The 21,995-nt window shown below is 38.6% G+C and overlaps 1 protein-coding gene across 1 annotated transcript; it reads left to right on the forward strand.

Moving 5' to 3' along the window:
* LOC18793374 lies at window positions 1-3,769 on the forward strand. Its single transcript, XM_020553703.1, has 2 exons — window positions 1-198; window positions 738-3,769. The coding sequence occupies exon 2, from the start codon at window positions 815-817 to the stop codon at window positions 2,999-3,001; it is 2,187 nt and encodes a 728-aa protein (XP_020409292.1). The 5' UTR covers window positions 1-198; window positions 738-814; the 3' UTR covers window positions 3,002-3,769.

Below are 21,995 nucleotides of genomic sequence, written 5' to 3' on the forward strand. Positions count from 1 at the left end.
GTGCTATTTTATAATTTGCTATTTGGGATACCTGTCTAGGTTGTGAGAAGTTTTTTTGAGAAAGGGACCAGTTTTGGGGATTTTTAAGATTTGGGTTAGAAAGAGGGGCAAAAAAAAGAAAAAAACTGGTGAAGGAGGTCTGTCCATGGTGGCTCTCTGCGATTCAAATTCCTCAGCCAACACAGCTCATATAATAAGGTGAAGAAACTTATCTCTGAATCTAGGTTTTACTTAAATTTGGTGCTATTCATGTACTGATCACTGAATCTAGGGATTCATGTCCGACTTAAAATTATCAAAATCAGGGTCTTTCATTAAAAAAAAAATTTCGTTTTTTGGAGCTGAATTGTAACTGATTGCCCTAGATCCATGGATGAATTTCATTTCTCTGATTTTGGATATGCTTTTTACTCTCATTAATTTTGCTTCTCTGTTAGTTTGTGCCGCATCTCTGCTTCAGCTAACCAGTTGAGTGGTCAACTTTAAGTTCAAGAGCTAGAAGAGATATGATTTTGAGAAATGTATCTGAATGAATATTTTGGTTATATTGTGGTTGCGTGGTGGAAATGAGGGTCTAGAAAAGCATTTCTTTATTAATTTTATTTGACCCATTTCGTCTTATCAATTCGTTTTGATAGACATCTTGTTGGTATGCATTTGTTGTTGGATGCTTATGCTTCCATGGAACTTTCATGACAATTTTCTAACTGAATTTATTCTTCTGAATGAACCATAAGGTGGCTGAATTGTTAGAGCAAGTGGGAGCATTATTTCAGCAGTCAGCGAACATCACACTGGAAGATAGTCTAGGAATATGGAGTGCAACAGAGATGAGGCTACCAGGGCAAAAGAGATTGCGGAGAAGAAGTTCACTGCAAAGGATATTATGGGGGCAAAGAAATTTGCGTTGAAGGCTCAGAATTTGTTTCCAGGGCTAGAGGGTATTCCTCAAATGTTGGCGACCCTTGATGTCTATGTTGCTGCAGAGAACAAAATGAATGGGGAACCTGATTGGTATGGGATACTGGGTGCGGATCCAAAAGCAGACGATGAGACGGTAAGGAGACAGTATAGGAAACTAGCTCTTATGCTTCACCCTGACAAGAACAAGTCTATAGGAGCTGATGGAGCATTTAAGCTACTTTCAGAAGCATGGAGTTTGTTGTCTGACAAAGCTAAGAGAGTAGCCTATGACCAGAAAAGGAATGCGAAAGTACACCAAAAAGTTGCGACTGCAAGTGGGGCTTCACAGGCTTCTTCAGGAGCCAATGGTTTCTACAATTTCACAAAAAGTACAACGTCCGGCACAAAGACTCAGAAGGGTACCACACGGGCTAGCCGCTCTTCAGCTTCTGCTTCTTCTCAGAAAGCAAGGCCTAGTACCTTTTGGACTGTGTGTCATAAATGCAAAATGCAATATGAGTATCTCAGAATTTATCTTAATCATAATCTTCTTTGCCCCAATTGCCATGAACCATTTCTTGCTGTAGAAATAGTTCCACCACCTATGAATGGTTCCAAGTCAGCCACTGCATGGAATTCCTCACAGCAGCGGCAGACTCCAAAGCATGAAACAGCCAATAAAAACACATTTAATACAGGGAGGAGTAATGCCACCTCTGCAGGTTTCAACGCACCTGATTCATATAACCAAAACAGCTTTCAGTGGGGTCCATTCTCGAAAGCATCCGGTGCTTCTACGGCTGCCCAAGCTGCAAGCGTCGTTCAGCAGGCCTATGAGAAAGCAAAGAGAGAGCGTGAGGAGGCTCAAGCAGCAACAAAAAGAGAGGAGGCCTTGCGGAGGAAGGATCAAGCCTCCAAGAAGGTGAGTGGTGCTTCATCTACAGGACACCCTAATGCTGCAAAGAGAAGAAGAGGCATGGAGGAGGTTAGTGAGAGCAGCTATGGAAAGGATGTTACAAATCAAATGGGTGTGGGAGCTGGAGGAGCTGGATCGGTTAATTTTTCTGGATTGAAACAGGCTAATTTTGAATCAGGTAGGGTGAATGGAAACTCCAGGACTATCACAAAGGATATATCCCTGCTTGAAATTCAGAAACTACAAAGGGAGAAGGCAAGAAAAGAAATTCTAAAGAGACTGAATACATCAACTGTAGCAAAAAATGCAGTCAAAGAGGTGGGGAATGGGAATGAGAGAGAAAAACCTTTGGGAAACATTGACGTGCGACGCGACCAAAACAGGTGTCATGAGCCAGTTGATACAAAAAATGGTGCTAGTGACAGGAAACCTTCTGGAATTTCTGGTGTCCGCACAGATGCAGAAATCTTGGAAACAATGTCAATAAATGTTCCTGATCCTGATTTTCATGACTTTGACAAGGATCGATTGGAGAAGTGTTTTGAAGAAAGTCAGGTCTGGGCCGCTTATGATGGCGATGATGGGATGCCCAGATATTATGCCTTAGTTCATAATGTGATTTCTTTGGATCCGTTCACAATGCGGATCAGCTGGCTGAACTCAAAAACAAATAGTGAATTAGGGCCTCTAAGCTGGGTGTCTTCTGGCTTCTCAAAAACATGTGGGGATTTCCGAGTAGGGAAATATGAAGTGAATAAATCACTCAATTCTTTTTCGCACAGAGTTCGGTGGACAAAAGGTCAACGGGGCGCCATCTGCATATACCCCAGGAAGGGCGATGTTTGGGCCCTATATAGGAATTGGTCCCCTGACTGGAATGAACTCACTGCAGATGAAGTTATACACAAGTATGACATGGTCGAAGTTGTTGAAGACTACAATGAAGACCTAGGTGTACTGGTAGCTCCCCTTGTGAAAGTGGCTGGGTTTAAGACAGTATTTCACCGGCATTTGGATCCTGAAGAAGCCAGGAGAATCCCCAGAGAAGAGATGTTTCGGTTCTCTCATCATGTCCCTTCATACTTGCTTACGGGTCATGAGGCTCCAAATGCTCCAAAGGGTTGTCGGGAGCTGGATCCAGCAGCTACTCCATCGGAACTTCTTGAGGTAACTAAAGGTTAAAGCTGAAGACAAAAAGTAGAATGATGCAAAGTTGAAGTAGATGTAGTGGATGACGATGCTAATGACATAGAGATGGCAGTGTATTCCAGTACTGTCAGGGAGAGAAGAAGACAAAGGGAGTGATTTATAATAGAAACTGTGCAGGATATCTAGAAAACACATCAAGATGAAAGAGTGGAGCATGCTTCAGAAACCAAATTGGTTGAGTATTGGATGACTTGATTTGATGCAGTTGGAATTTATTGACTTGGTTTAAGATTGGATCAAAAGTGTTTCATTATCTTTTACCAACCATGTAATGTTGGGGCTATGCAATATCAGCTGAAGTTTTGTGGGAAGTTCCTAATGATAATCCTTACCTTGCCGTTATCTGCAGCACAGATTTAGTTTGAGAGGTAAACATCCCTTGTTTCCTGGAACTTGAAGAATCAGCTAAAAGATTGAAGGTCCCTTTACGGAAGCTCCATCGAAGGTTTCGTTGAAGGAAATAGAATGATTTACATACCCTCTTCAAACAGCCGTGTTTTGTTTTTTGAAAAATATCTCCTTATGGGGTTGTCCATGAGCTGTTGCTCCATTTCCTTGATGTAGTTGTAGTTCTTACCTGCCCAATTTTCATGTCTTATGAAATTGCATGATCTTACATATTTTCTGTAAAACAGGTACTTTTGTTAGTTCTTCTGATTAATGATCAAACAGTAGTGCTACTGATACCCATTTGATATTAGTTCATGACATTATTTATGTGGAAAATCTTATCCTCCCTAACCTTAAGACTACTTCAAGTTTCCACATTATTATCATTTCTCTTCCTGCTGTGCTGTGTCTTACTTTGATCTTACATATTGGAGGTTAGATGACACTCCAGTTGAAAACTAATGAAGGTTATGCCTTCTTCCAGCTACTTGCATCTCAGTCTTGTTTTAGTGTTATGGTTTATATACACACACACACACATGTATATTTATTTTTTGGTTGGTAGCAGGCAGCTATATGTTAATTAATGATGACTTGAATTGAAAGTACAATTTCCCCAATTGTATCCTATCCAACTCAGACATTTAAATAGCAGACCAAGTTTTTGTCAAAATGACTTGTTTGGCTGGGGGAGAAATTTTGGTCAAGGCAAGGGGGCGCTAATTTGTGCTATGTTCTAATTACTAATTAACACTAACCTCTGGGTCAGCGGAGGGTGTTTGAATGGAGTCATGGCCCTATCCAAGAACATTAAGACATAAACTAGAAGATCTCTCCCTTCAACATCCAGCAAAAGTGATATTTCTCTCCCTAAACACTCTCTTAATAAGAGAACAAAAAAATTACCAAACAAAATATAAATCAACAAAAACTTTATAATCTTCACATTTGGGCATGATTGTGAACCTTGTTAGAAATTGAATATGGGAATGGTAGTAGAGTATCTAATTCGTAAAAGCAAATACGGGTCTGTAAATTGAAAAGTGAAGATGAGACTTGTTTACTTAGAGCATCTCCAGCAGACTCCCTATCCTCTCATTCCTAGCTAATCCTCCTTCTAGCAGACCCCCTACTTGGCTCTCTATTTTGGAGAACCAACTTTTGGCTCTCTACATCTAGCAAGGAGGAGAGAGAAATGGAGGTTCGTCAAATTGAAGAGAAAGAGAAAGAGAGAGAAAAAAGGGGAGAGAGATAGAGACATTTGGGAGGTTAGTGGGGTTGGGTTTCTACTTTTCTTTTTAATATATTTGATTTGCAAGAGAAAGAGAGAGAAAGAGAAAGAGAAAATAATAATAAAATATTTCAGATTAGCCAAAATAGAGAACATTGTTGGAGGAAACACCTTTTATGGTTTGCTATAATAGCTTTCTAGCTATTTTAGCTATAATTTGACTAAAATTTGGAGACTCTCCTAGAGATGCAGGGCCTGCTTAATAACCATTTTAAATTTCATTTTTTGTACTAGAGTATAGAGAAAAAAGAGGGAGAATAGAAGTGAGAATCAGAGTGGAGATAGGATTCAGAGAGAAGACAAGATGAGAGAATGGGAGGGAGGAGTAACAAAAGTGAAAATAAAAACAAAAAACTAAAATCTATTTGAAATTATTATCATTTTCACTTTTTATTTTCATTTTTGTTACCCATTTCTCCCATTCTCACTTTTATTTTCATTTATTATATATGTTGCTTTATAGGTGGAATCTCTTCTTGCTTTCTGATATATGTTTTTAACTTTGCATAGTTATTTTGATTGATTTGTTGAACTAACATACATATGCCACATGATATGATAGTAACACATGCATATGCCACTCACTCGAAAGCAACCAAGCACATCCACACTTCGGTTTTTAAATCCTACCAAAAAAAGATTATTTGCCGACTTCTTTGATATCAGTAAATCTATTTTTTTTATTTAAAAAAAACTATAAAAAAGCATCTAAAGTATGGTATGAGCTTTAACAATGTTATTTTTTATGTTGAACTTGGCAGTCAAAATCCAACCAAGTTATTCAAGAAGATTTTCCACATCCTATAGGAAACTTGATTAAGCATAATATTCAATGGAAAATCATGATTAAAATTGATTAAAGTGAGATGTTGTATCCCTTTAGCCACTGAGAGATGTTAGTATCTAAATGCAACCTTTGTATCCTAAATTTTTTCGTTTTAAAAGCCACCCAACCTCCCTTGTTTTTTTTTTTGGTTGAAATGGAATATTCATTCAAAAGGCCATAACAAACAAACACATAATACATATTTTAATATTTACCCGAGCATGTATCAAGATTATGACAGAGAGGAAGAAGATTTGAATGAAGAATTTTATAAAGCCATTAAGATCATAAGTAAAATTTTACAACAAATCTTTTGATTCTTTGGAGAATACAAAAAGTCCTAAGTTAAGTAAAATTATGTAATTACAATATATTAAAATCATAAGTAAAATCTTGTAATTACACAAATCGTGTTTAAATTCATTACATTAAAACCCTGTAATTACAATCTATTAAAATCGCAATTGAATACACCCTCCTAAAATTGAAATGGTTATCAAACGGGCCCTTAATTATCTTAAACCATGATGTCAAAATTATTAATTATTTTGAAGTTGAGTATCTAAACCCTCCCTCAACTTAAAAAATAAGTGGAGCACTTACACTAAATAGTTTTCTCCTACAAATAAAAACTCACTTGTCATCAACAATTAATTTTGAAGTTAAAAGTATTAAAACAATGTTTCTCCAATTCTCTCAACACTGGTTTTAATAATGTTAGAAAATTGTAAACACATTAGTTACTCTTCTAAATATATGAAAAAAATTGAAAATCATAAGAGCAAATTAAATATACCTCAATCTTCAGATCTCCCGAGAAGTGTCCTCGACCACTACCGACATTCCTGATCAATGCATTGGGATGTGTATATTTATCTATCTCTTGAATCGAAATATGAGCATGTTTAAAAAAGGATCCTAGAGTGTCTAGGGTTGAGCAAGGAGGATCACGACTTCCATTTTCTTTCCATTTATTCTCTCACTTGCAATTTTGCCGGTGAATAATAGGAAAACAAGGTTTTTGTCTTTCAATTGAAGAAGAAAGAAGTAGTGATTTCGAATTTTCAATGAAGAAGGAAAGGTAAGGGGGTAGACGGAGGTAGACTCAGAGAGTAAGAGAAAGAATTTGGGGAAGTGTTTTGAGTAAAATATTAATAAGATTTGGGTGTATAAAAGTTTAAGGGAATATTATTCGCACTTCCGATTTGTCATTTTACACTCTTTTTGTGAGTATTTAAGCGCCCGACATTAGTGCTTCATTAAGCTTCGGCCGACCATAGATATATAAGACTCAAAAACACACATACAAAGTCAGTTGTAATAAAATAATTTAAAAAGTAGATGGACCAAATAGTTTTGGATGAGAATAGTGCCACTATAAAGTTGTTATAATCACAAATTTCAAACTCAATTAGAAAAATTAATATACAAAATTTCAAACTCATTTAGAAAACTAATAAGTTAACCATGGTTAAGATAAGACATAATTATTGGGTTAGGGCTAATACTTGAATATTACTTTGGATGTCATATTTGGGATACATGTTTAAGTTGTGAACATGTTTGGAAATTGCACAATAAGCATAGAAATTTCCTAAATATTTTCATTTTTGGTAATTTATCTTGGTACATATATTGTACACATATTTTTGTTGATATTTCCTTATTTTTATACCCTCGATATCTTCGCCAGCATCAATATTTAATATACTGTATGTGAGAACTTCTCTGAGAAAGAGATTAAGGAGGGTGTATTCAATTTAGATTTTAAACGATTTTAAAAGAGTTATAAAGTTGATGGAGTTTAATTGAATTTAATTGAGTGACAGGACCCGCCCCGAATTTCTCGAAATCCGGGACGAATCATGTGGAAATTTTCGACATCACCCCGATGTCGGGCCCATTTCTAAAATTATATTCTTTTTCCCAAAAAGGAATAAGGGCACGAGACTTTCTACTGAAATTTCGGCAGAGTCTCCCTTGTAAATTGAACATTGCCCAAAATTTCAACTTGCATAAAACACATTTTATATTACCCAACTAGCAGCATGCACAATGTAATAACATGCAATTCGCATAAACGGCATTCGGCCTTCCGATAATTTGCAACAAACCATCAAGCACGCTATCAAATCAATTCATACCTTAAACAAGGCAAACAATAAATTCAATCACACTTAAGAATGTCAAAGCAATCCACTACATTTAACTTTCTCAACAGCCAACATACGAGGTTTTAACCTCCTAAAACAAACACACTTTGTTCTCACCTAAATAGCAGGACTAATGACAAGGTCCGCATCATACCCAATAATACTCAAGTAAAGTTTAACCCGCGGTTGCACCTAGGCACTACCCTAGGCTGCCTACGTACCCTTACTAAGGGATCAAGCCACACGTAGTTCTTTCTACTAAAGCCCAATTCCAAACACATACAATACCTTTATTCATCTTTTTGTTATTCACATAATCTCCCCATACGCTGGAAATTCCAACACCACGTATGGGGTCTGTCATCATGCCGGAAAATCCTACGTCACGTGTGACCTAACAATCCTATCATCTCTCCATAGGCCGGAAATTCCAACGCCACACATGGGGTCTATTTCAACGCCGGAAAATCCTACGCCACGCGAGACCTAACTATCACATAATCTCCCCATATGCCGAAAATTCCAACGCAACATATGAGGTCTGTCATCACGCCGGATAACCTACGCCACGTGTGACCTAACAATTATAGCATCTCCCCATACGCCGAAAATTTCAACGCCACGTATGGGGTCTGTCCTCACGCCGGATAACCTACGCCACGTGGGACCTAACAATCATATAATCTCCTCATATGCCAGAAATTCCAACGCCACATATGGGGTCTGTCATCCAACCGAAAAATCCTAAGCCACGGGTGACCTGACGATCACATCATCCCCCCATATGCCGGAAATTCCAACGCCACTTATGGGGTCTGTCAACACGCCGGATAACCTACGCCACGTGGAACCTAACAATCACAGGGTGGTACTTATAGTGTAATCAAAATCCGTGGAGGTACCTAGGGTAGTGCGTATAGCACTTCAAACTGACATTCTAAACTCTTTTCATACATTTATACCTATATTTAAATATATAAGTTAAACTCTAATATTGTATAAACCTCAAGAACATCCCAAGTATCCCAAACATCACCAAAAATGCTAAATTAACTATTAATTATAAAAATGGATTTCAATAAATCATTAAATTCATATGCCTAAAAATTCCATCACAAAGCCATGCTATTCATTTAAAAATAAAGTCCAAGAGTTTCCTACGATCATAATAAATACTCTAAAAATCTCAACCTAGTCAACATGGCTCAACAATGCTCAAGACCTGTCATTATGGTCATTATAGTCCTCCTAGGAAGGTAAAACTACCTCGGAAGACTCAAGGTCAACCAAGGGTCAAACTACCCACACTTGGTCAAACGGGCCCACGATCGCCAATTTCTAATCTGAAAGTTCCTATAGGTTTCATAAGGTTTAGGATATACGTCCTACAAGTTTGGTCCGGATCGGACGGTCGGATTGCTCATGATCGCACGATCTGACGGTTATTATAAACATACATTTTAAATTATTATATCGGAACATCCAGGGCTCCGATTCAAGATCCGTGAATTCCGACACGATCCAAAAATGCCTAGATTAACATATATTAAATCTAAGACTATCCAACGGTTCAAACCTATCGAACCCGGATAACGCACAATATGCGATATCCGTTCGAGACTCAAACGGTATCCAAATTGAAATTTGAGCACATCTACCTCCTCGTGAGGACCAGAAGATTACATCGGGACATAGTGCCCTTTTTCTACAGTGCCCACGCGCGGGCAGTGCGTGGGTGCCCAAAGTGATTACACATCCAGGGAAATCTCAAAATCACGGCTCCAAACTTCTACCCTAGGTATAACACCCTATTTGGAACCACTTTTGTTCTTGGACCCCAAAACTGACCGGAAGTGGCCGGAATAGTGATCTCCAAATTGGTCGAATTCCACTTCGAAAATCAAACTGCCTACGCTCCAAATTAATGAAATCCTACCCAATCATCAGCTAGATTATGAAGAATGGATGGATTTCCATACCTTGATCGCCAAAAATGATGGCCGGAGGAGAGAGATCGGAGCCGGCGAAGTTTGAGCAAAAACCTGCCTGAAAATCACATTTTTTCGGCGGCTGGAGCGGCGGCCGATGTCGGGGAAGGACCGGGTCGTGACGTCGGGGCTGAGCCAGTCCTTTTGGCACCGGTCCCGTCCTCAGCCGTGGCCGGTTGTAGGAGATTTGAAGAAAGAGAGGGGCTGCCATCGCGAGGGGAGGAGAGAGAGGGCGCGCGGAGGAGAGAGAGAGAGAGAGATGAGGGCTTTTTCTGACTTTTATCAAACCCTTTTTGCAATATTTATGATTATGCCACTGAGGGTATTTTGATCGTATCTCTCTCGTTACAACTCCGATTCGAGCCCACTACGTGTCTATGGACTCATCTCGCCGTTCTCTACGCAAGGTATAGTCGGAATTCCCAAATTCCTTCTTGGTCAAAAAGTCAACTTAAAACCAAATAAAATATTCTATGGGCAAAAATGGTCTTTTATCTGGAAAAAATAATAATATTTACCTATTTATTTAGGACTGGGTCATTACATTGAGTTTGACTGAATTCTACAAACTCGACATATATTTTAACTAAATTCGTGTATAGATTTTAACTGAGTTTGTTAGAATTTTATTATTGATTTTAATGGAGTTTATAATGATGGCGGTGGTGGAGATGACAATGGTGGTTTGTGGGGGAGGTAGTGGTGGAGGAGGTGGGGGTGGTAATGGTGGTGACGGTGAGAGTGAGGTGATGGATGAGGTGGGGGTGAGTGATTGTGGTGGTGGGAGTGAGGTGATTGAGGTGGTGGAGGTGGTGGTGGTGGTGGTGGCAATGGCAACGATGGTGATGATGCTGGCAGTGGCTGTGGTAGTGGTGACGATGGGGCTGATAGTGGGAGTGGTAGTGGTGGTGGAGATGAGAGTAAGAGTGGTGGCGGTGGTAGTGATGGTGATGGTGGTAGTGATGGTGATGGTCACTGTGGGGTTGGTAGTGGCGGCGGTGGTGGGTGGTGGTGGAGGTGGCAGCGGCTATGTTGATAGTCATGATAAGATGGTGGTAGTAGAAGTGGTGAAATCATATCTTGAGAATAAAAATAATATATTTATCAAAATCTTTGGGGGGAAGCAAAGATTTGTCATGGCCTAAAATTAGTCTATTATCAAACGAAATCCACCACTTTTTGTATTTCCTTTAAAATCAATGAGTTTTTGAATACACCCGAATTTTTATGAAGTCTTTTAAAGTCGTGATTGAATACATCCAAATTTGAATGAAGTTTAAAAAGTCTAAGTTGAATAGACTTCTTTAAAATTGTGATTGAATACACCCAAACTTTTAAACTTCTTTAAAATCTTTTAAAATCTAAATTGAATACACCCCCTTAAGTTTTGGGATTTAGGGTAAGAAAAAAGGGCGAGAAAAAAACATGGTAGAGGTCTACCCATGGTAACTCTTTGTGATTCAAATTCCTCGGCCAACACAACTCGTATAATACAGTAATTAAATAAATTTTGAATCTCCATTTTACCCACATGTAGTGCTATTCTTGTATTGATAGTTGACTCTAGGAATTCATTTCTGAATTCTATGTATTAATCTCACGGATCAATGATTTTCATATTAAATTTTATTTTCGTTTTTGAAGTTAAAATGCAATTTAAGTACACCTTAAAATTAACTGAGTACACCTTATGATCTAAGTATACCCTAATATTTTAATCAAAATATAAAATTAACTAAGTACACCTTACTTTACTACCAAAATACCCTTTGTACACCCTAATAAACTCTATCACACAACACCCTATTTGATATTCATGTTTTAGTTCAACAGTTTAATTAGCCAAGTGATGTTTTCTTTCACACACGACACTGCAATAGAACTGCACATGAGGTGGCAGCCTATGTTTCTAGGATGGGTGGTAATCAAGTCTGGGATCAAGCAGGTCCAGCATAGGTAGTGATGTAAACAATCTTATTCATATTTAATAAATTTCCCTGATGTTTTGACCCAAAAAAGAGATATGCTAGTAGAGTTACAATCGTCAGGAAGCTCACAATCATCCCTCCTAGAAGAAAGTCCTATCGAGAACCCCTCATTCACCCAAACTTCATTGGGTCTGCTCTTGCTTTTTCTGGGGTCAGAAGCCTATTTCATTCTTCACAGGTTTCCCAACATGGTTCTTTCGCTTCCTCAGTACCCTAAATTTTGTTGAACACTAACAAGTCTCATAATGGTTGGAATCAGGAAAACATTTTTCTTGCTCAGGCCTTTCATTAGGGTTGAATATAGTGAGTATGGTGTACTTATTAAAATAATATTTGTTTTGCAATTGAATATATCTTTTTTGGTCATTTTATATTATGGTAAATTAGTAATTCAATAAATATTTTGGTAGTAGGGTATACTCAGTTAATTTTAGGGTTTGTTTAGCAGTACTCTTGCCTAAATGCATGTACTTGTGCTATTTGTTGATTCATATTTTTTTAATTTTTTATTTATAATAAAGCGATAGTCTAAACTAGAAGGGGATGAGGGTTTCTTAGTTCTTACACACACACACTACCAAGTTGTCATGGGGGCATGGCTGGTTTTGGAATTTCTAAGGCGCAGGGCAAATTTCTAAAATGTGCCCCTTTAGACAAATTAAAAACTAAAATTACAAAAAAAAAATATATCAACAAATTAATTTTATTAGGTAACATTTTTTATTTTGTTATAAAAACACTAACACTACCAATAAAACTAATGAACAAAAAATGGTAAAAATATGGATTTTGAGCATCTTTTCTTTAACTCGAAACTTCAAATTATAAATAACAAGAATCTCTGTTGATTTTTTTGCTAAATCAAATAAAAAGAAAAACAAGTTAACAAAGATGTCTTTGTGTCATTCTATTTATACAAAAGAATGACACACAGAAAAAACCTTCAAATTGCTAATGCTTCCCCTGTGTGTTGCTGCCACTACTAGGTTTTTTTTTGGCTAAGATAAGAATGTTTGTTTGTTTGTTTTTTTTGTCAAGGACTCTTTGTTTCCATATATTTAGTTTCATTAATTTTTATTTTTTAGAATATTATATTATATAATTTATAATTAATTTCCTAGAGAATCTCGAAGAGGTTTGTGCTACCCTGATTTAATGATTACGGCTACTTCCTATTAGGTCATTAACGGATTGGTGGGTTTTTTTTTTGGTTAATGTAAATATATAGGCTAAAAAACCATATTTTTGTGCCCCCCATAGTTTTGGACCTTGGGCCAGGGGTGGTTTTGCATGGGGATTCGAATTTAAAACCATTGATATGCAAGTGAAGGTTATTTTTTACTGAGCTATACCCCGTTGACATTTGTTAATTCATATTTAAATTGAGCATGGTCTAAAGTTTGATAGTACCACCGTAAACGGGGTCTAGCCCAGTGAAAAATGACTTTAACTTGTAGACCAATGGTCTTAGGTTCGAACTCTTGTAGCACCCTGATTTGAGAAATCCCATCCCCTTATAATTTAAACTATCACATAAATTTATAAATAAAAAAATGTGTGATAGTATCACTGAAACTTAACTTTTCTTTGAGTGAGTATTGTTTTTAATACATTTTATATAGGGGCGGATCTGTGGCACCACAAATTTGACACAATTTTTGACATAATTTTTTAACCATTAGATTAGGCTACAATGAATGGTTAAGATTAAACAAATTAATTCTTTTTCTTTAAATATTTATTTGTTTAAATTAATTTTAATTAAGTTACTATAATATTTTATCTCTCTTCATTTATGTTTTCCCAACTTCCTAAAAGCATTAACATTTTCTCTCACGTCATCTTCTTCTTCAAAATCTTCTTTCTGCCTTTGACAATTTCTCTGTCACTACTAGCACTAAACAAGAAGTAGCTCTTCTCCCTCCCATATTTCACATGTTAGCCATTAATTTCCCCCCCTCCCCCTAAGATTTCAATCAATACAATAAATAAATGGTATGATCTAATTCTCTGAGTATGAATTTTTTTTTTCTTAATCCTTTTTTTTATTCGATTGGGGTTTGCTTCAACTACTGTCTCTCTCTATCTTGTAGCAAAATTTGGAGAGGTTTATCTTGCAGTCTTGTTCTTGGCTTTTTTGTTATTTTCTTGAGCTTTGAGTCTCTAAATCCTTGGATTACTTTCTATTCGAATTTCTTTTTCCTCTTACAATGGTGGATTTCTTTATGTCTTTTACCATGAGAAGTTCAAGTTCATTCTCAAACAGTTTAGCATCTAACTGCAGCAAAAAGTATCCATAGCTTCTTAGCACAATTAACAATTAAGATTTTCAAACAATCTCCATAATATTTAGAGAAAATTGCATGAAGTGTTGGAGTGGAAAAATTTGAAATAGATCCTTGCGTGTTTGGAGATCAACTTAGAACTTTTTTCAGATAAAGAAAAAAAATTAAATAAAAAAAAAGTTCAAACTCAAAACGTGAGAATAAATGAGATTGGAGGAGATAGAGAGATTTTAGCCTACATTTATACTACCTTGAAAAGTGGTGAGTTTAATATTTTATTTTATTTGTTATGTTATCGAAATAAAATAAATAAATAATAAAATCACATTTAATCTTAACCCTTGAAAGTGCTTGCATCTAAAGACTATAAAATTGTGTCAAAACTTGTGTCAAATTTATGGTGCCACGGATCCGCCTTATATATATATATATAATTTCTCTCAATATTGATTCTCATCACCATTTCTGTTGATATATAAAAATATTTTTAATAATACCGTTGATATTTCTATTACCATCAGCATTTAACAGGCCTTTTGCGACATTTTTTCACATGAGCTAGGGCCCAATTTGAAAGCTTTTTGGATTTGGGTTAGAAAAAAGAATGGTACTGACAAAAAATCGGTTGATGAAAGGGTTGACGCAGTTTGGTTTAGGCCTCAAACTGCAAACCAAATGAATAACATCATGGTCTAGGTTAATTCGTTTTATGCATCAACAAGGAAGGTAGAGAAATTAGATGACATCAAATTTGTAATCGAACAAATCATTTGGCTGCTACATGTCGATATCGCTATGATAGGCCTAATGATGCTTCTGCTCACATTGCATCTTTTCCAGCATATTCAAATAGTGATTTTAACACATGGTTTCCTGACACTGGCGCAACTCATCATGTCACTCCGGATCTTGCCAATCTCTCCATCGCTAATAACTACAATGGTCCAGATAAATTGAAAGTTGGTAATGGTAATGGGCTAAATATTTCTCATGTTGGGACATCTACCTTTTCTAATGCCACTCGTTCTTTTAATCTATCTCATATCTTACATGTTCCCGATGTCACAAAGAAACTTCTTTCTGTTCATCAATTCTCCAAAGATAATAATTGTTATTTTGAGTTTCACCCCACTTTCTTTGTTGTGAAGGACCAGCACACGGGGAAACCTCTACTTCACGGGCTGAATGAAGGTGGCCTCTATAAGCTTAGTAACATTGCCATCTCCAATAAAAATGACGGTCCCATGGCTTTCTTAAGCGAACGTGCCAATTTCCCTTGTTGGCAGGCACGCTTGGGTCATCCACATCCACGTGTTCTTCGTCAAGTAATAAATGGCAATAATCTTCCTTCTCTTTCGAAGGACCTACCTCCTTGTACTGCTTGTTGTTTGGGAAAGATGTCCAAATTTTCTTTACCTCCCACTCCTTCTGTTAGCTCTCATCCATTAGAACTTATTTTCAGTGATGTATGGGGGCTTTCCCCAATTCCATCCATTGAAGGACATCGTTACTTCTTTTGTTTGTTGATGATTTTTCCAAATATGTATGGTTTTTCCCCTAGTCCGTAAATCTGATGTGTGTGACATATTTCTTAAGTAAATTTAGGTTTTACCCATAAAAAAACTTTCACTTTTGGAAAAAGCCAAAGCTTTTTCAAAAAAGACAGAATAACCTCTCAACTTCAAACCAAAGACATGCAAATGTAAAGGATTTCTTAGGAAATTAAAAAATAAATAAGGGTAATTTTGTCCATTTTTGCTTCTTTTAAAAATTTTCTCTCTCCTTTGGGTTTTTCCAAAGTCTCCCTTTTCTTAAATGTCAAGTCAAAGCAGAACGCTTATTTAATACCAAGATCCGCAATTTCCAATCAGATTGGGGGGGAAGAGTATCGTAAGCTCTCTTCTCACTTTGAAAAATGTGGGATCACTCATCGAATTGCTTGTCCACACACTCATGAGCAAAATGGATCTGCTTAAAGAAAAATACGTCATATTACTGAGACAGGCCTCACTCTCCTTGCCCATGGATTTGTACCAAAAAAATATTGGCATTTTGCATTTGACACTTATGTTTATTTGATAAATAGAATGCCTACTTCAGTCCTTCGTGATCAATCTCCTTTCCAAGTTGTCTTTAATCAATCTCCTGATTATTGTTTTCTCAAAGTTTTTGGCTGCTTAGTTTTCCCATATCTTCGTCCTTATAATAAAAATAAGGGGCTCTTAGATATGGGTCCAATTTCAAGAATACAGTTTGATTGCAGGACAGTAATTGTTACCTATTAATTCCAGTCCTAAAGCCCAGTCGTGCAGCCACCTAAGCAAATAGTGTGGCCACAAAATTTAATTTATTTACAACACCTGCCATTGTATACAAATGGAAAGTAAAGGACGTCTTTCCCAATCTGTTAATCCAAATCGCATATCTCAGATCCCCCAAATCCAAATCGCATAATTACTACTAATGATAGAGTAAATTCCAATAGTAGATGACAACCCATGTGATCTTAAACAAAAGCAAAGTATTTACAAATGGGAAAAACCAGCTCCCGCCCAATTCAAAGTACGCATACTCCACTCCTAGTTGACTTTTCTATTCTTCATTTTAAATTTCTTCTCTTCTATTTTTTTTTCGAGTGTTAATTGTTCTTTAATGCTATAAATAGTGTACCTATGGCGCAGGTACTTATGTAGTGGCTTGATATGGCGCTTCACGGAGAACTTATCCTACAGGTAACTTTCGAAAGTGTACCTATGACACAGGTACCTGCGATTACCTATACATACCTGCGACAAGAGCTTACCTATATGATAGTTTTGAAGTTTGGCATATACTTGTGACATAGGTGTAATAACCCAAACCTAAATTAATATTTAATTAGTAATTTATTTCGAGGAAAAGATAATTTTGCACTTGGAATAATTTAGTGAAGAAAAGTTGACCGAGAAGGAATTTGACAATTCCACACAGACCGTAGCGTAGAGCACGACGAAATGAGTCCGTAGACACGAAGTGGACTCGACTCGGAGCTTTAACGAAGAAAATACGGTTAAAATATTACGAGGGGCAAAACGATAATTTAAAAAATTAGATTTTTTAAAACCTCACTTCTCTCTCTTCTCCCTCAGTTTCTCTCTCTCTCTCTCTCTCTCTCTCTCTCTCGCTGCGAACGCAGCTGCGTCTCCCTCCAGTTTGCGCAGCCACTAGCTCCGGCCACCACAGGCCACAGCACCGGTACCGATCTGACCGGCCCGACCCCGTCGTCACACCTCAGCCCGCTCCTATCGCGAGCAGCTCGCCGGCCCCCGGATTCTGTGGAAAACGAGCCGGTTTTGCATAGATTTTGCAACTGCTCTTTCTCCCTCATTTTTCCTCCAAATTTGACGAGTAAGGTATGGATTTCTACCTATTTTCCACACTCTAGCTGATGGTTGGGTAGGATTGCATCGATTTTGAACGTAGGTAATTGATTTTCGAATTGGAAATTCGGCTGGTTTTCGGCCTCCGAGTTCGGTCACTTCTGGTCAATTTTTGGGGTAGGTCTAAGAACAAAAGTGACTCCAAATATGTTGTTATACCTAGGGTAGGAGTTTGGAGCCGTGTTTTTGAGATTTTCCGGCGATACGTAATCGCTTTGGGCACCCAGCGCTACCGACGCGTGTCGCGGCACGTTGGGCGAAGGTAGTGAAGTAGCACTGTGTCTCGATGAGATCCTTACGTTGTCATGAGCGCGTAGGAATTCACGGATCTCAATTTGGATACCGTTTGAGCCTCGAACGGATTTTACATATTGTGCGATTTTCGGGTTCAATACTGTTGAGCCGTTGGATTGTAATCAGTTTCAGATATGTTAATCTAGAAAATTTTAAAATTATGTAGCATTCGACGGATGGTGAATCGGTGTCCCGGATACTCCGAAATCACGAACCCTAGGGCTAGGGTTTAGAAATCGTGCGATTATACTATCGTGATCAATCTGACCGTCCGATCGAGATCATACCCTCGGGACATGTGTCCTAGATATATTGGACCTTCTAGCGGCTTTCGGATCATATTGTGAGGTTATGGAGCCCTGGGGTCTCGGGTTGACTTTTTGGGACTTTAGCGCGTCCCAAGATACTGCTAACCATTCCAAGTGGAAGGAAAGCTTTTATGGGCATATGAACAACTTTAATCTGACGCACGTACTTCTAGGAGCCAGGGGTCAGGATTTTAAATTAATATTATATTATATTAATAGAATATTATGGTCATTGAATCAGGTACCCGGGCACCAGTTAACCCGCATGAGGGACCTTCAAGAGGTCCAGCGAGCTCGGACTACCAGTGAGTGGACTCTTTGTTTTTATAAATGAATTTAAGCAGTTTAGTTACAGTTATTGATCTTGAATAACTTTTATTCAAAGATCAGCGTTTTATAAGCTGTTATATGCTTCTAAATATTTTGTTTTGCATGTTGCTGAGTGCAATACCCTTTAAAGGATATAGGAAAAGAAATTTTAGTTAATTATCAGATAAACGACAGCAGAATTTTAGAGGTTACAATTCAACATATTTTCTTCAGAAACTTTATATTTTCCTAAACCACCTTGTACCCAGATATACAAATGTTGCCTTCAATAAATACGTTGCCTTCGGTATAGTCAGCGCGTTTGACAGTTGCCCCACGAGTTCTATGGTACCCGAACTCGTGTGGAGCAAGTAATGCGAATCATGCGGACTACGGTCCCCTGAATCCTGCGAGTTGCGGCTCGGACTGACCTTGTGTCACTGAGACCTGCGAGTACGTATCACCCATGGTGATGCAAGGAATTGACGGAAATAAGGGGTACACCTAGGTGGTAGTTTTAAACTGTTTTCAATGCCTTAAGAAATTAGTATTGACCATGAGTATGCTTGGCTTGTATAGATGTATAATTATATGAGTGCATTGATTTCAGAAATAAAGAAAAGAATTTAGTTTGTATAACTGTTTTTACAGTGGGGTTAGTATGTTCATATGCTATTTTCTAAAAGGATTGACTTCTTTGTAAATTCTTAGCAGTCGCTCTGATGTTTTGCCCTAGACTTAGAATTTAACTGTTGGAATGTATATATACATATGCTGGCAGTTCGTTGTATATATATATATACTTGTTTGGCAGGTGTAAATGTTTTGATATTGATCCAGTTACAAAGGAGACTCTGCCGATTTTTTGGTAGAAGTCAACCTTGTTATTTTATCGTGCTTTGTATAGAAGGGCAATTAGGTCATTCGTGCCCGACATCCGCAAGGTGTCGAACACGCACAGGGTCCGGCTCGAATTCCAAAGTGGAATTTGGGACGGGTCCTGTCAACTTGGTATCAGAGCATTAGGTCTAATTTCCTGTAGACTTTGCACTTCGTGCATCCCCGTTTTCCTGAATATCTGTTTCTTATGACAGTAAAGATGGGCCCTAAGCATGGTGGTGTCCGTAGGGGATTAGACAGTCGTCCCGACAAAGGGGATAGGATCTCTAGCTCGAGCAGGAGGAAGTTCCTGTTCCTGCACCAGTACCTGAACCGGTAGAGCAGTCCTTTGTTGGAGGCCTTTCATGAGCCATACCTGCTGCTGTGCCTACTATGCTGGGAGATCCCAACTTCCAGCAGACTTTGGAGTTGCTGACTCAGGCTTTAGCCAGGACTGGGCAGCCTAGAAATCTCTCCCTGGGATATGCTGATCAAGCTAAGAGGATTGGGGCCACTGATTTTGATGGTGATGGTAACCCAGCGGTAGCTGAAGAATGGATAGAAAGGATGGAGCGAATCATGGAGGTCATGGTTGTTCCACAGAACTGCAGGGTTACTCTGGCTACCTTCTTTTTTATCAGAAATGCCAGACATTGGTGGGGCTCGGATAAGAGGAGATATTGGGATCCTTTAGCCATTACGTGGCAAGTATTCAGAGCCGCATTTGACAGTCAAAACTATCCACAAGCCTACCATAATGTGAAGATGCAAGAGTTTTTACAGCTGGAACAGGGGATAATGACAGTAATAGAGTACGAGAAAAAGTTTAATGATTTGTCTAAGTATTGTCTTCCACTGGTTGAGGATGAAATCAAGAAGTGTCAACTTTTCACTATGGGGTTAAAGGCTTCCATTCGAGATATCGTGATCAGTCAGCGGTTGACTAACTTTGGTGATGTGGTGATGTCTGCCTTGTTGATTGAAAGCAGCCAGATGATGGTCAGAACACGCGGTAAACCCCGTAGGCAACAGTTTGATATAGGAGGTCCTAGTCAGGGATCATCCAAGAGAGGCAGTTACAGTTCTGGATCATCTAGTGGCCGCAGCTACGAAGGTTACCGACCTGGATTCAATTCCAGTGGAGGTTCCAACCAGAGTGGCAGTTCTGGAAACCGCTCCGGGGGTAGTGCAGCTAGAGGTACTGGGAGACAGTTGCTGTCAGTATCTGGTGGAGGAGTCGCCCCCAATGCGCCAAGTGTGGTAGGTACCATTCTAGGACTTGCCAGTATGGCACTACTGGATGTTATTTTTGTGGACAGTCTGGACATTTTCGGAAGGATTGCCCACTGCTCCTTCAGAATAGAGAGACCACAGCTGCATCGACTCCAGGTACAGGTATTCCGAGTAGATCACAGGAGATACCACAGTTTGTGGAGGCTTCGTCCAGTGGTGGGGCCTAGACCAGTGTAGCCAACGGAGGCAGCAGTCAGCAAAGGGGACGTGGTGGACGTTCCAGGGCCACATGCAGAGTGTACAATATGTCCCAGCATGAAGCACATATATCACCTGATGTAATTACAGGTATTTTACCGGTCTTTGGAATTCTTGCTAGAGTTTTGATTGGCCCTGGGGCTACGCACTCGTTTGTCACACCTAGTTTTGCCTACAATGCCAATATAAGACTTTCAGCTCTGCAGACCGACTTGGCGATCTCTGTACCTATAGGAGAGATTTTTAGGGTAAGTACAGTGTATCGAGATAGTATAGTGATGGTGGGAGATGTTTTTCTGGAGGCAGATTTAATTCCTTTGGGAATGGTTGACTTGGATGTCATTTTAAGGATGGATTGGTTGGCCAAACATCCTGCCTCAGTAGATTGCTTCAGGAAAAAAGTTGTATTCAGTAGTCCCGGACGACCTGAAGTTACTTTTTTATGGCGAACTCAGAGTGCTTCCATCTTGCCTCATTTCAGCTATGACGGCAAAACGGTTGCTCAGAAAAGGGTGCTTAGGATATATAGCGCATGTAATTGATACCAGAGATAATGGGCTGAGATTGGAAGATATTCCAGTCGTACAGGAATTTTCAGATGTATTCCCCGAGGATCTTCCTGGATTACCTCCTCATCGGGAGATCGAGTTCATTATTGAGCTCGCTCCAGGAATGAATCCTATTTCTTAGGTACCGTACAGAATGGCACCAGCACAGTTGAGGGAGTTAAAGACTCAGTTGCAGGAGCTGGTAGATAAGGGTTTCATCCAACCTAGTTTTTCTTCTTGGGGCGCTCCAGTGTTATTTGTTAAGAAGAAGGATGTCACCATAAGGTTATGCATTGACTACAGGCAGTTGAACAAGATCACAGTGCGGAATAGATATACATTACCTCGCATTGATGATTTGTTTGATCAACTGAAGGGTGCCAAGGTATTTTCTAAAATTGACTTGAGGTCTGGATATCATCAGTTACGGGTTAGAGAAGAGGATGTGCCTAAAACAGCGTTTCGAAAGAGGTATGGACACTATGAGTTCCTGGTGATGCCATTTGGATTAACTAATGCGCCAGTTGCATTTATGGACCTCATGAATAGAGTGTTTCGACGTTACTTAGATCGCTTCGTGATTGTGTTCATAGATGACATTCTGATGTATTCTAAGAGTCAGAAGGCACATATGAAGCACTTAAACATTGTGTTGAAGACTCTTAGAAGGAGGCAACTTTATGCCAAATTCAGTAAGTGTCAATTTTGGTTAGACAGAGTTAGTTTCTTGGGGCATGTGATCTCTGCAGAGGGCATTTATGTTGATCCCCAAAAGATTGAAGCAGTAGTAAATTGGCC

This window comes from Prunus persica, chromosome G1 (assembly GCF_000346465.2).
Source record: "Prunus persica cultivar Lovell chromosome G1, Prunus_persica_NCBIv2, whole genome shotgun sequence".
In the NCBI taxonomy this organism is placed as follows: Eukaryota; Viridiplantae; Streptophyta; class Magnoliopsida; order Rosales; family Rosaceae; genus Prunus; species Prunus persica.

Bases quoted from the DNA above. Each gene is read 5' to 3' on its own strand.
- LOC18793374 (XM_020553703.1), top strand. From the start codon at position 815: ATGGAGTGCAACAGAGATGAGGCTACCAGGGCAAAAGAGATTGCGGAG.